This window comes from Carassius gibelio, chromosome A7 (genome assembly GCF_023724105.1).
Source record: "Carassius gibelio isolate Cgi1373 ecotype wild population from Czech Republic chromosome A7, carGib1.2-hapl.c, whole genome shotgun sequence".
NCBI classification, from domain to species: Eukaryota; Metazoa; Chordata; class Actinopteri; order Cypriniformes; family Cyprinidae; genus Carassius; species Carassius gibelio.
The window spans coordinates 13,345,749-13,362,112 of record NC_068377.1 but is presented as its reverse complement, the minus strand read 5'-3'; the positions used below and the strand labels follow the sequence as shown (position 1 = coordinate 13,362,112).

The 16,364-nt window shown below is 37.2% G+C and overlaps 1 protein-coding gene across 1 annotated transcript; it reads left to right on the top strand.

The window, feature by feature from the left end:
• The first annotated feature begins 864 nt into the window (after positions 1-864).
• Positions 865-4,695, top strand: LOC128016618 (insulin-like growth factor II). Its single transcript, XM_052601268.1, has 4 exons — positions 865-1,063; positions 1,414-1,546; positions 2,293-2,468; positions 3,166-4,695. The coding sequence occupies exons 1-4, from the start codon at positions 1,004-1,006 to the stop codon at positions 3,400-3,402; spliced, it is 606 nt and encodes a 201-aa protein (XP_052457228.1). The 5' UTR covers positions 865-1,003; the 3' UTR covers positions 3,403-4,695.
• The last annotated feature ends 11,669 nt before the right edge of the window (positions 4,696-16,364 follow it).

The following is a 16,364-nucleotide window of genomic DNA, read 5'->3' as shown; positions in this document are numbered from 1 at the left end:
ATGTTCAATCAGAAACCAGTAGTGAGCGCTGCACTTTCACAAAATTCTTGATTCAACACTAGTATTGTCTGTAAAAACGGTTAATACCGTAATATTGCTTTTCATCTGTTTTGAAGATGCCCGAATCAGACGAGCAGACAGGGTGGCAACAATAGAGACAATTTGGGAACACGTAATCTAAATATGACGTTTGATATTTTCTTTTTGAGTTAAGCACAATGTTGCCTGCAGTCGAAATATGCTTACTTATTATTGAAATCAAATAGCTTCTGATTAAGCAAAAAACATTCTAGTTCACATGCACACTGAGCGGACTGGCTGTAGCCTAATTGGAAAATTATTTCCGCGAATCGAATCTTATGAACCGTTCATTTCAAAGAAAGAGCTTGAAAAGAGATTCGTTACATCATCACACAAGCGTTCCAAAAGCGTCCCAATAATGGAACTTCTTTTTTTTTAATAAAAGTTTTCTTAATAAGAATTTATGTTGTAATTTTGTATATATATATATACAAATATATACAAATATATATATATATATATATATATATATATATATATATATATATATATATATATATATATATTAGAATCTAAAAACAATTGTAAAATCCGTTTATCTTGATTAAAATTATATTTATTTATAAAACTATCACAAAAGAAGTTCTCGTTCAATGAGCTATCGAGTTGTTGACTCGAGACTCGTTCTTTGTAATTCGGTAGCTGACTCTGGCCGGAATTGTGCAGCGGTTCATCCATTAAAAAAAAGAAAAGATCCGACTCAAAAGAACCATTCGTTCACGAATCGGACATCACTACTGGGCTGGGGGTGCGAGGGGCGGGTATTAGTATAAATTGCCTCTCACTACATATGCCTTGCCTGTCCTCTGAACTTTGAGACAGCCACAAGCATCACTCAAAGAAATGCAACAGACTGGAAATTAAACAAAGCAACTCTTCAGTACAACAGCTAGTAAACGTCTGGTTCTACAGTCCTCTTACCATGGATGATTGCCATCTATTCTGTGCATCGTGCCGAAAAACTGTGGAAAGGCAAACAATGGTAAGAGAAAGTGACAATGACATGACTTGAGGTTGCAGTAGCTACTTCTCTTTCAGCATGTTTATGTATTCGCATAGCCTCGTCGTTTCTGCATAATTACAATTGCATTTTTAGGAATGTTAATGGCGATAGACAAGTTTGGAGAATCATCATCCCTATAAGCGTAGCTGTTGCTTGATTGTATCACTGAAAAGGATGATATCGCCTTCACGGTTACTTTGAGCTTGTTTGTATCACTTTGCTCGAGTGTTTGAAATCAGCGCAATCGCATCAGTAACCTCTGTTAAACGAAGCGGCTTGACTGCGGATCTATGAACTGATTCACACTCAGATCTGTTTTCATTTCACAGATGCGCTCACTGATACTCTTCAGTCTGTCATTGTGCACGTTCGCATCCCCCGTAGCAACGACGGAGACCCTTTGCGGTGCAGAACTAGTGGATACTCTTCAGTTCGTGTGCGGAGCAGATGGGTTTTATATCAGTAAGTGTAACTCTACAGTTCTGTGTGATGGCTGTCGGGAAATCTAAACGTTTGCATAGCTATCTGTCTTGTAGAAGTAGTCACAGTTGAATTATCATCTGTCCTGTCTTTCAAATGCCTGTTTGGATAGTTACATGTACACGAATGACTGTAACAATGAGGCTGTTTATTGAGGAAACATGCATCATATTGCTTTCTACAAAGTATTCTCAATGATATCCATTAGTTCTGTTAACTGCTGTGAAATGTATGTATTTTGGGGGCAAAGTGAATTAGTGTCTGCAAGTGTTTAGTTGTTTGCAACTCTCTCTCTCTCTCTCTCTCATCCCCTATATTCCTATCAAATGACAGTGGACTTCCCCCTCTTGTACCTCTCCTGCTGTTCTTTATCTTTTATCTCTGTTTAGTAGGCAAATGGCAAGGTTAAAGGATCCATTTTGCTAGCTATTCACACATCCCTGGGAACATAGAACAATGTTTGTTTTTCTGTGTCCTGTTCGTTCTTTGTGACTTTTTAAAGGCCTTTTTAAATCCGTTAGTACCAGGAATAAAAAGGGAGTTGTAAACAACAGGAAAGAAAGAAGGGATCTGTTGATGCAGTCTCCGATTTCAGAAATCCTAGGAACATGCCAGCAGCCACATGTGGGATTTGGTGAAATATAAACAACAGGGTGTGAATTGGTAGCTTTGGTTGCTTTCCAGGGGAACCCCAGAGTTGATCGCTTACCTTCTCTTCCCCCACCCAGGTAAACCGAACAGATTTAACGGCCGCCGTCCTCAGACTGGAATAGTGGAAGAGTGCTGCTTTCGGAGTTGCGAGCTGCGTCTCCTGCAGCAGTACTGTGCCAAACCTGTGAAGTCCGAGCGAGATGTTTCCTCCAGCTCGCTGCAGGCCTTCCCAGCATCGCAGGCTCTTCACAAGGTACATGAGGCTGATGATCTCCCCCTCCCCCTGTCGAAAGCCCAGCACAATGATTTTGCTGAACCCACAGACACAGACTAGACAGGCTAGTCAGACACGCAGCTTGTTTTTATCACGCCAAAATCAATATTAACCTCGTCTCCTCTTTCAGAATCGCTGAGCAATGTAGAAAATGGCACAGATCATCAGAAATCTGTAGAATGCATTAAATATGATGTACGAGCAACACTGAGGGGGATAGTTACACAAACAAAAGCCCATGGTAACACCATAAAACTCTACTGGACAGCATGTGCAATGATGTCATTATTCCAAGCACCAAAACAAGTACATGTGTTATGCCACATTCTGGCAAATTTTTGTGCCATGTGCTCTTGGCATGGAAATATGTTAAGCGTTGGCAAGACAGTTGGCCAGCTGGCCATGGCTTAGATTTGAAAATAACAAAAACAAACAACAAGACAATTGTCAACCCCCATTTTTCAGACACCTTTAGCCAAAGTGATTCACACTGCTGCATTCAGATTTACATTTCATCAGTTCATGCAGTTACTGGGAATCGAACCCATGACCTTTCTGTTGGTAGCACGATGCTGTATTGTTTGAGCTACAGTGTTTCAAAATTACAAAGTCAGTTGATAATACGACAACAAATCAATGAAGTACAGAATCTACAGCAAGTTCTTCTGTTTTGCAGGACATCTCAGAAGGGCAGCTTGGTGTGAAGTATTCCAAATATGAAGTATGGCAAAGAAAGGCTGCCCAGAGGTTAAGAAGAGGGGTGCCATCCATCCTGCTTGCCAGAAAGTTTAGGAGGCAAATGGAAAAAATCCAAGATGAGGAGCAAGCCCGTTTCCACCGGCCCCTCATGACCCTCCCCGACAGACACCCTGCAATCCGTCCACAAATCCAGATCAACACGTCCCACAAATGATGGCCAGCTTTCTCAAATGGAAACAAACAAGGGATTATAGCCAAATCTTGGTCAGTAGAGGCACTTTTTTCATGAATCATACCACTCGCCCACAGTCTTTCTCAAATCCAGATTATGAACACTCTGTGTGTTATCAGCCTTCGAAATACTAGACGTTAACATTGAAGATGAATGTAATGGGACAAGAGAGATGAATGCAGTCTTGATGAATATCACGGGGATGCACAGAACTGATGCCGAGGAAGCTGCCAGAATGCAAATGTCAAAAGTCTGCCGTCTGCAAGGGCATTTATGGTTCTGTCTTGCTTGCATCCTATCTTAAATGTCATATTTTAAGGAATGAGTTTATTGAGATTAGATTTCTTTACCTGCACCTTTAAAATACCACACCTGTGGCATAAAGACAGAAGAAAAGTAGGGAAAATGTTGGCTGGCTGTGCAAAGCCAAGGACTGATGTTAACAGCACTATTTTTTATGAACATTGTAGTGCTAACTTGGACTCTAAAGGAGTTTGCGAAAGAGTTTTTCCGTTTTAGGAAAAAAGCAAAAAACAAGATTGTATTCAAAAGACAATTCAGTAAGACTGGTTGTTTGGAGATAAGCTCAACCAGGAAAAACTGTTTCTATGCTTGGCTGTTCAAGATCCATAATCTGTGCCCTGGAGAATGAAGGTGAAGTCTTTTTCTATCAAACAATATATCGTTGCAATGGAAGGCAGAAAACATTGCAAAAATATCAGTCTGATATCATATCTGAGGACATCTGCAATCAAGTCATCTTGGACATTGGGTGTCACATATTGTATCCATAGCATTACTGTTTCCAGTCTGAGTTTCTGCCTTTTTATATTTGCAAACCTGTTATTTAGACAGTATTTTACACATATACACAAAAGAATCAAACAATCTTTTTAAAGGGAAAGTAAGCAATAACCTCTTGCATATTTTCAACATACAATCATAGTATTCCATTGCTTTTGTTTAAAAAAAATACTTGAATATGTATGAATAGTCTCATAAGATGTTGTCAGTGACCATAGTATAACCAGTGTTGCAAATTGAGCCACCAAACATTTCATGTAATAAATGTAATGGCACTGTATCAAGGCATTATTTATTTTGATGAAACCCATAAAATTCAGTCCCAATGAAAGATTACATGCACAACTGACATTTTTTTATTTTTTTGTATATTATCTATTTTAGTTTTTCTGCTTATGTATGTAGATGCTGTGTACCAAAAAAAAAAAAGGTTGTCTCCTTTTTTAAGTAAAGTCAAGGGAAGCTTCTAAAGTCGTCCTGACTCAGTTTTTTTACAGATTATTTTACTGCATGTTGCCTAATCTAAAATAGTTGGATGAGTCGATAGCTCTTGGAATGCATTTGGAGCGGTATTTGGAGCATGCATACATTCACAGGCAGTGACCTGGCTGCCCTAAGGGAAGGGTGAAGACTGGGGAACACTAACTCTTGATGATTTGCTGACTAATCTTGACAAAATGCCATAGGTCAGCTCAGACACACCATGAATCTTCAGTGCCCAAACTAAACCTGATATTCTTTCTAAGGTCTGTTTATGAAGATATTGCAATTCAAAGTATTTCTGAAACACATTGGACATTGAGTGCTTATCAGCTGGAGCATAAAGATGGTGCAACCAGAACGAGAATAGTCTCTTGCAAGTGGGAAGAACATGGTCAAGTTTGCAATTACAGTGCCTGTTCTAGAGACAAGGTAACAAGTTTGTTTTTACATAAAATAAGATAATATTTAAAACCCTCCTTTTCAAACCCCAGGAAATTCTACATGCCTAGACCTGCTTCTAACAGACTTCTTCATAACTTATGAATATGTGCAAAAGCTAAACACCAGATTAATTTGCCTGACTTTGTGCCTTGGGAATGTTTATGTAAGACTTGTACAGGTTGAGATGTGATTTAAGGACAGGCCTGTTTTCTCTGAAACCTCAGGTTCGTGGAGCTATTAACAATATAAGGCAAAAAACAGGAATGATACCTGAAGGCTCCACAGCTGAAATTATCCTTTAATCTATCAGCAATCCACTTTGCCATCTATCTGTTGTGCTGCTCTTTTCTGTGTACATGTTGTATCATGGGAACTGAAGGATGTTTTTGTGTAGCCTACATAAGTGAGATGATTTATAGTCTTTGTGGTTTCTGTGTATAAAAACTGTACAGATTCAGGTTAATGGTGAAGTGGATAATGGGTGCTTGTGTCTGAATTCATCACAAGCTTCTGTTCAAAAGATGTCTGGAAGAACAGATTCCCACTGACACAGTGTGCCTGTTGTTCAGTCTATTGTGTGAAGCGAAGGCTGCAACTATCGATGTCCCACTGAGCAAAATATCTGCTCACTGATGTGAATGCAAAGCCAGAAATCAGTCATAAGCAAAGAAACAACCTCTTGATAACTGTGAAATGTGAAATAGAATTCCAAAAAATATAGCAAAACATTAATAATTATATATTCACACACACACACTCATTCGGCCACTTTATTAGGTACACCTGTTCAACTGCTTGATTACACAAATTGCTAATCAGCCAATCACATGGCAGCAACTCAATGCATTTAGGCATCTAGATGTGGTGAAGTTGACTTGATTTGGATTTAAGTGACTTAAATCCAAATCAAATCCAAATTTCCTGGGGTTTGAAAAGGAGGGGTTTCAATCTGATCTTATGCAAGTTCAACAGTACCTCAAATAACCACTCGTTACAACCAAGGTGTGCAGAATACCATCTCTGAATGCACAACACATCGAACCCTGAAGCAGATGGGATACAGCAGCAGACGACCACAACGGGTGCCACTCCTGTCAGCTAAGAACAGGAATCTGAGGCTACAGTTCGCACAGGCTCACCAAAATTGGACAATAGAATACTGGATAAACGTTGCCTGGTTTGATGAGTCTTGATTTCTGTTGCAACATTTGCATGGTAGGGTCAGAATTGGGTGTAAAGAACATGAAAGCAGGAATCCATCCTGCCTTGTCTCAACATTTCAGGCTGGTGGTGGTGTAATGGTGTGGGGGATATTTTCTTGGCACACTTTGGGTCCCTTAGTACAAACTGAGCATTGTTTAAATGGCACGGCCTACCTGAGTATTGTTTCTGACCATGTCCATCCATTTATGACTAGTGTACCCATCCTCTGATGGCTAATTCATGCAGGATAATGCACCGTGTCACAAAGCTCAAATCATCTCAGACTGGTTTCTTGAACATGACAATGAATTCACTTTACTCAAATGGCCCCCACAGTCACCAGATCTCAACCAATAGAGCAGCTTTGGGATGTGGTGGAATGGGAGATTTGCATCATGGATGTGCAGCCAACAAATCTGCAGCAACTGCGTGATGCTATCATTTCAGTATGGACCAAAATTGTTGTTTCCAAAACCTTATTCAAATCAATTCAAGTTTATCTGTATAGCACTTTTTACGATACAAATCATTACAAAGCAACTTTACATAAAATTAAGTTTCTACAAGATTTAGTAGTAGCTTATAAGTGGTGACTGTCAGTTTATGTGCATATGACAGGATTTTTCAGAAAAATTAATACAAGACGTAGTCAACCAGACGATGAACATAATTAACAGCCATTTTTACATGATGCATTTACACTTGTAGCAATATTTGTTAGTTCTGTTTGTTGATTCAGGGTTAGCATCATCTGAGGTCTTCTGAGGGTCAGCATCATCTCTTCTCAGGTGTTCTTGATCCAGACTGGAGCATGTGTGAATCCTAGTTACCATGGGATGTAAATGCCGTGGCAAAACAGAGAAACAATAGAGACATCATTAGCATAGCTGCTGTTTTAACAAAGTAAAATGAATTAGTTTAACCCAAGCTAAAGAATAAGAATTAGGGGTGTAACGATTCACTCGTTTTCTCGATGCATCGATTACAAACCCTGTCGATTCATATGCATCGATCTTGAAACATGATTTTTGAATCGTGAATCGCCCGATCTTGAACAGCAATCGATTCAAAATGCTAAGAATCGAATGAATCGCGATTTCTATAGCGATTCAATGCTTTCAAAATGTATACACATTAAATTACTACACGCACGAATTAATGGAGACCTTGAAGAGTGTTCGTGAATCGTGCCTTTTATCGGTCCTTCACGTGCTCCACTGTTTACCGCCTGATGAGACTGTCACAGGATTGTGCTCGCGCTCCGTTCGTCTCTGACGCAGCCGACGTGTGATCTAGGACTCGTGGCCAGTGCCGGAGCCGTCGACAGCTGTATTTATTGCATGGACGCAGGGGCGGACTGGCCATCTGTGTGATCTGGAGAATCACAGAACGGCCGGTACTCCAGGACGGCCGGCGGGCCGGCTCACCACCCGCCAAGCATGCAGTCATCACTGTTTTTTCCCCCACTAATCTGTTTTTACACTCCAGTACTGTAGGTGGCAGCAATGTACTGCACTGGCCGTGGCCGCCAAGTAAGGCGAAGAAGAAGTGGAAGAGTAGGAAGAAACCAGGGGGCAAGGAACTCGACCAGAAGTTGAAGTCGGGTGGGGGCTGCCATCTTTTAGCAGAACTTCACTTGCGTTAGCATTGCCATTGACACCCATTCATTTTGGCGTCACTTTGACAGCGAATAACTTTACATCTGAGGCATTTAAAGACTCAGTTTTTCCATTATTTATTTCTAAAGATACACGACAATGTATAAAGGGCTCCATTACCTTCTATGTTACATTATGGCCCCGTATAAACAGTTTTTGTAAAAAATAGGCTAACGATTGCGTCATAACCACTAGGCTCTCTGTCGCATTACCGTACAGACAGGAGGAGAAGCTCGCAGGCAATTAACTTAATATGGCGTACTGGCGTTACATTTTAAAATACTAAACAAAATAATTAATCAGAATACTTACTCCTGCTCACTCACGCCAAAGAACTCCCCTCTCAAGCTCGCCGTCTCTGAAAGATTAACGATGGCAGTTTGCACGCACAGCTACTAGAAGATTTACATCTGGCAGACAGGTTGCTGACGTCGTCAAGCTTCGTTTGAGTCAGCGCGTCAGAAACGGAAGTGCTACAAAACGCTAAAAATGGGCTTCACTTGTCTCAATTGAGTTCCAATGGGGTTGCTGTGTCCATTTCTTTTACTGTCTATGGAAGAAACCAACAGCAAAGACATTAACGTTAGATAGAAGAAGCATAGAAACAAACAAACAATATGCATAACGGGGCTGGGGCTGAGAAGGCTAGAGAAAAAAATGCGGAATTTAGATACTGAAGCCACTAAATGTCCCAAACTATCTGAAATATATAACAGTATTTTCCAGTAGCAGCACCTCTCAGATAAATATTAGCAACAGTGAAGAAGTGAGCCAGACACCAGCAATATGCCACCAGTGATGATGATGATGAGGGGCAGAAAGATGAGCTGGTTCCACAGCCAGATCCAGATCCAAATATGGAACATGAGAGGAGAAAGAGAGTTACTTGCTAGGGATGATGTTAGGAAGTGATATTCAGGTTGCTACATTTTTAATTGATTACAGTAGTTAAAAAAGCTAAACTTTTAGCTGTAAAATGTAACATGCAGTAGCTTATATTAAGAAATATGTTGTGCTTTTACTTTTAAAAATGTTGGTAACATTACACTTAATATTTACAAATTTCGAAGATTTTGAATATAGAAGATAAATTTGTAATGGTGTATTTTCATTTAGATGTGGTATTAATCTGTGCAGTAAGATTAATTACTGCATAAATTAAGATTATTAAGTAATAAATTCATTTTAAGACAGCATGGAATAGATTGTATAATATACTTTTTATAACAGCATATTATATAAACTATTCCATGCTATCTTGGAATAAAACCTGTTATTTTTTGTTTGTTTTTTTATCCATTCCATCGTTTTTTATTCAGGTTGAGCTTAGGCCAAGGGCAGAGAAAGACACCCACTCCAGCTCAACATCTAGTCAACATCAGTGCTATTGCTATCATTTGGATGGTATGGTATCATGAGCCAAAATTAAAGTCTCGTGACACTCATGCTAGGCATTATTTTTGTTGTTGTCGAGTTTACACGCGCCGATTGCTTTGGGCCGGGCCTAGTCAAAGTCCAGGGCCGTTTTTTAGTCCCAGTCCGTCCCTGCATGGACGGAGCAGAAATGTAAGTGTCTAAACCATACGCACAGATCCATTGAATGATAAATGTTTTTAAACAATGCGGACGAAGGAAACTTTTAAAATTAACCACAGCATTAACAACGACCTTGAAATAAGAGCGCGAGATTTATTTGATAATCAGATGCATGAAATTAGCGTTTGTTTCATTAGCAAACAGACATCTGGCGCGTTTTCTCTCAGAATCATTCGCTGATGGAGAGGAAAAGTTAAATAGAGATGAAGACGTTTTCACACTGAAAGAGAAGCGATCTCGCTCTCATAGACGTGCCAGGCTATATCTGCAGCTAAACTGAATAAAAACTGATGAAACTAAAAAAATAACCCACAAACAATTTATGAATGATGCAGTGCTAATTGACATTTATTACATTTATTACAGCTAATTAAAAGTAATTAAAAAAGAAGATAATTCCTTGCAAAAAAATAATAATTATAATTATAATTATAATAATTATTATTATTATATAGGCTACATACATAAAATGATTGTATTTGACATTTCTGTCACTTTGAAATTATGGCGATGCCCCAGGTGTGACAAAATGTTAGTTTATACATAATACTCTTTAAGCTCTTTTTTAAAAACTTGGCTTACATACATTTTTACGTGTGCCATGTCGCATCATTAAACTAGCATTTAACAATGGAAAAAAAAATATTATTATTTTTTTTTCTAACCTATGGTTCTCTAACCATAAATGCTACTGTAATTTGCCCCCTGACTAAGCATTTAAAGAATTTAGTAGAAGCATTTAAATAATCCCGTGAATACACTTAAAGAATGCAGAATCAAATAGTTATAATCGAATCGAATCGAATTTAATTGTGAATCGAATCAAATTTAATTGTTCTAAATTTGCAAAAATCGTTCTTGAATCGAATCGAAAACCTATGAATCGTAATCGAATTGAATCGCTGCCTTGCCAAAGATTCACAGCCCTAATAAGAATGCATATTTGATCAGATTCAACTGCAGTCACAAATTATGAGATGCATTATTTGAATACTTGGAGAAAGAGATGTGTTTTTAATCTAGATTTAAACAGAGAGAGTGTGTTTGAACCCCGAACATCATCAGGAAGGTTATTACAGAGTTTGGGAGCCAAATGCGAAAAAGCTCTACCTCCTTTATTGGACTTTGCTATCCTAGGAACTAGCGTTTTGTGACCTTAGGGAGCATGATGGATTGTAACATGGTAGAAGACTAGTTAGGTACGCAGGAGCTAAACCATTTAGGGCCTTATAGGTAAGTAATGATAATTTGTAACTGATATGGAGCGTAATATAAAACCTTGTTGAATCTATGCCATGGAGAAGGCAGTTCTGAAGTCAAAAGGGGGTCCAACCCGATATTATATATATACACTCGCAAACTAGGTGGTCAAAATTAAAGTCATTGCAATGGATTTTAAAATTCAGAAAACAAATGGAAAGTCATTTCATCATTTCTCATTTTGTTCAATTTTGGAGACATATAGTAATATTTTCCTTCTTTTGACTTACAGGGCTTTTGAAATGTTATCTATTGATAATGCAATGAATGAAACTGTTTTGTGACAGCATATATCATCAAAGGCATACACAAATACAGAGCTTTTGTATTTGATTGAATTGGTCATGAGAACCTTTCTCGTGAATGACTATTGTTACTCCAAATGACATTCTGTGACAAAGACAGTCTTTGTATTGTATTACGTTTACACAGATCTTTTCATTACTGCACTGGGATGAGTGCATTTACCCTTGTCATCATCTTGCATAACCCTATTACGCAAAAAGGCCAAATTTGGTCGAAAGCATGTGGGACATTCAATGTGACATCCTGTCTACTCAAACAGGTGGAGATCTCAGCAGCACGAGGCAAGCTGCCATGGTGCTGTGTGCATGAGTAAATATGCATAGAGTAGACGGGGAAAGAAAAGGGCAGGTTCTGAACTTTTACACACAAATGTTCATGTGCACACTTGTATACACTTGTAAAAAAGATAACAGATGCTCATAAAAGCATGCAGACATACACAACATCACTCCTAATGATCTCTCTGGGGGTATTTAAGCTTAGTCACTCCATCTATTTATATTCATGGCATTGCTGTCAAGTCATGAAAATGCCAAATGTAAATGCCCTCCAAGATGCATTGAAGACCAATTGCAATCCAGTCACTCGGTAGTTAAAGGTGCATACAAAATTAATGCATTATCAATCATTCATGTAGCTCAAATGGTAGAGCATTGTCAGTGTCATTGGTTCAGTCACAAAAGGAATGCCAGAAACCATAAAAATGTATACTCTGGAAACAAATTTACATGTATGCACATGATATATTGAAGAAGAAATGAATTATGAATGGCCATGAATTAAGAATTTGTTTCATTCATTTGAGTTAAAGCTACATTAAAGCTATGTCCCAATTCCAAGTGATGCATCCTCTGAAGGCTGCATCCCAAGACCAAATGTGTCACATCAGCGCAATTCTGAAGTATCCTCCAAATGTTACTTAGAAATGTGTCCGTTGTTTCCCAGGCCATGAAAGGTACAATGAATTATTATTTATTTTTTTAAGAGAGAGAAATAGATAAAAAATATCCTGGATTAAACTTTTAAAAGTAAGTGAATGGGTTGTTATCTTATTCCAATCTTTAACTACAAATGTTAAAAAATAAACACTACGGTTTCACAGTAGTTCAAAGTTTTGATATATCTCAAGATGTGATTTTATAGAGAGTTTATACTTTTTATTATGTACATAAATGGACCAGTAAGAACAAATTTATACAAGTTGTGAACCCTGGTTTGATTTGGTTGTGCTTCAGCTCTTCCTTTCTACGTGGATGAATGTTGTTCGAGAAAGCGGAGAACAGAGATACAGGACATGGAACTGGAAAAAATAATGGTTTCTTTCTGAATCGTTAACAATTTTCAGCTTTGCGCTTCTCTCATTCTTCCATTCAAGCCCTGCAGTAGCCAGAGGTGCCTTTCTCTATGTACAAACCCGAGTCCCATTCTTGTCTAATACAGGCTTCTAGTTGCTCAACTCTCTTAGGTCTTCTTTGTCGCATCTTCCTCTTTATGATGCACCAAATGTTTTCTATGAGTGAAAGATCTGGACTGCAGGCTGGCCATTTCAGTACCCGGATCCTTCTTCTACACAGCCATGATGTTGTAAATGATGCAGTATGTGGTCTGACATTGTCATGTTGGAAAATGCAAGGTCTTTCCTGAAAGAGAAGATGTTTGGATGGGAGCATATGTTGTTCTAGAACTTGGATATACCTTTCAGCGTTGATGGTGCCTTTCCAGATGTGTAAGCTGCCCATGCCACACACAATCATGCAACCCCATACCATCAGAGATGCAGACTTCTGAACTGAGCACTGATAACAACTTGGGTTGTCCTTGTGCTCTTCAGTCCGGATGACATGACGTCCCAGTTTTCCAAAAAGAACTTAAAATTTTGATTCGTCTGACCACAGAAAAGTTTTCTACTTTGCCACAGTACATTTTAAATGAGCCTAAAATGCCTGCGCTTCTGGATCATGTTTAGATATGTTTAGGCTTCTTTTTTGACCTATAGACTTTTAGCCGGCAACGGCAAATGGCACAGTGAATTGTGTTCACTGACAATGTTTTCTGGAAGTATTTCTGAGCCCATGTTGCGATTTCCATTACAGTAGCATTCCTCAAAGTCATCCAGTATGGTTTTCCAGCCTTGACCCTTACACACAGAGATTGTTCCAGATTTTCTGAATCTTTGGATGATTTTATGCAATGTATATGATGATAACTTTAAAATCTTTGCATTTTTCTATAAGAAATTCCTTTCTGATATTGCCCCACTATTTTTCGCTGCAGCATTGGGGAAATTGGTGATCCTCTGCCCATCTTGACTTCTGAGAGACACTGCTACACTGAGAGGCTCTTTTTATACCCAATCATGTTGCCAATTTACCTAATTAGTTGCAAATTGGTCCTCCAGCTGTTCCTTATATGTACATTGAACTTTTCTGGCCTCTTATCGCTATCTGTCCCAACTTTTTTGGAAAGTGTAGCTCTCATGAAATCCAAAATTAGCCAATATTGGCATGACATTTCAAAATGTCTCACTTTCAACATTTGATATGTTATGTATATTCTATTGTGAATAAGATATAAGTTCATGAGATTTGTAAATTATTCCATTCCTTTTTTACTCACAATTTGTACAGTGTCCCAAATTTTTGGAATCAGGTTTAAATAAATGCTGGTTGTTTAGGCTACATATGTAAACTTTTCTTTCCCAAACAGAACTGCGTCATAAAGTTTGGGAGATTGTGTCAAAGCAGCTTTACATTATTAAACAGGAAGATAGTGTTGATAATGCTAAATTACTAATGCAAGAGGACAATATAATTTTTTTTTCAGTTAAAGTCAGTTCATCATTGATTCAGTGATGTCATCCAGCTCAGTTCAGTTCAAATAGTATCTGTGCAAAGTCGACAATATTTCCTGAAATTAGGTCTTAGTAAAGAGTACAGATGCTTATTCAGCAATGTAGTGAGCAGAGAGAAAAAGTTGCTTATAGCTCTGAATAGCTTTCTAAAAAGTATCCAAAAAGATGCTTAAATACCGTAATTATTTACATTTACTCAAATATTTTACACCTCTGATTTGGCCTTGAAAGTAGGCCTGAAGTAACATACAAAAAAGTATATGTGTGAAGTCACCCACGGAGGAGGCAATGAGACAGCAGGATAGATACCTTTGGTTTTGGACAGAATGCCACTGCCAACAACTGTGAAACACTAAGTGCTTTTTGGGACAAACAGAGCATTCAGTTTTCCTGCTATGCATTAGTGAACTCTATATGTCTCTATTGCTTGATTGTAGTACATCAGGTTTGTGTATATCCACTTAATCTTTTGCAGGATTCAAGATTCGCCAATCGGATGTCCCCACTTTTCACAAAAACAAACATTGTGTGTCATTCTCTTCTCTAAACAAAACACCAAAACTACACAGATAGAGAGCACAATAATGGAACATTAATCATCTTTTCTGTGCCAGGCATACATTCTTGAACTTTTAAATGGAAGTGTAATTTATGGAAGCATTTTAAAATTACACCTTTGCTAAGGAAAACTATATTCTTGCAAAGGCCTTTTGTAGGCATATTACCTAACTTTATGCATTTATGTTTTGTGTTTCTTGAGGGTTTCACTTCTCTCTAAAATTTCTCTAAATTGTGGTTTATATTTTTCCCTGTTGCATATGGTATATTGTAACTGTACAGTTCAGAAACAGACAAGTTAATATTGACCTCCATAATTATACTACAACACTCAATCACACTATGTACAACTATTAATAGGTATATATATATATATATATATATATATATATATATATATATATATATATATATATATATATATATATATATATATATATATATATTAAGAAAGCTCTGCCATAACAGTTGTAACTATTTTAAAATATATTCAAATATAAAATATTATATAAAATATTAATATTATTTCACAATATTACTTTTTACTTTATTTTTGATCAAATAAATGCAGATCATAAGAAAAATATTTTAAAACATAAAAAAAAATTACCAACCCCAAATGTTTGAATGTATGTCTGTATTTTTCATAACCAAATCACAGCCATCCAAACAGCAACACAGCAAATATTCAACAGTATGTGTGTGTGTGTGTGTGTGATTTTGAGCAGTTTGTGTATACACAGTAACCATTACAATAATCTATAGGTTTGGATGTTATTAAAATACTGCATGGATTATGTCAAACATATTTTCATCTATGGAAGAATTGGTTTTATCATTACAAATTATCTTCTAGATCTCAAATAAATTACTTTGCCCATTTAGTTTCCTTGGTATCTCTCAGAAATCAGTGTGTGTGCTGTCCATGGTCCTGAAAATGCCTCTTTGAGGTCTTGTAATAGAAGTTCTGAGAAGTAAAGACTTGATTTAAATACACATGACGAATGAACTAAGTTTAGTGGTGAAGGAAATGTTTCTTTAAAGTCTTTGTGACATTGATTTACAAATAAACTGATCTTCCAGAGCGCAGCAGAATATACTGGACTGTGGAAGGAAAGTTTTTATTTGGGATGATATTCATATAAAGTAACAAAGAAAAACTAAATGCAACAAGAAATATTCTCAACAAATGGAGCAGAACCTATGATGCTTTTTAATGAATTGATCACAAATTTCCCATACAAATACCAATACAGATTACATCACAATGTAGCAGGCAGAGAGTTTCCTTACAAATAAACAGTTGTTATAACATTATAGTAGGAAGTTTCTGACCATTTTTCTCAGTAAATAATCATAATTCTAATAATGATGTGTCAATTTATTTGTAAGTATTGCTACAATATAAACCAGGCCCACAGACAGCATTGATTTAAAAGCTAACAAGACAAATTCAAATATTGACCTGTCCTTTTTAAACATCCCAGTTCTTAGGCCTCCTCTGCTTTTTGGCAGCATTATCCAGTGACCCCAGTGTTCATTTTCAACATTAGTTAATGTTAAACTTATTTTAACATACATAGTCCAGACAGTTACAGATGAAAGTAAAAAGCACAATTTGTTTAAAGTTTTATAAAGGCAAGCCATATATATATATATATATATATATATATATATATATATATATATATATATATATATATATATATATAATTTTTTTTTTTAATTTCAGTCATAATGTACTAGAACTAAACAGATTGAGATTGAGGTCATTCATTTTTTTA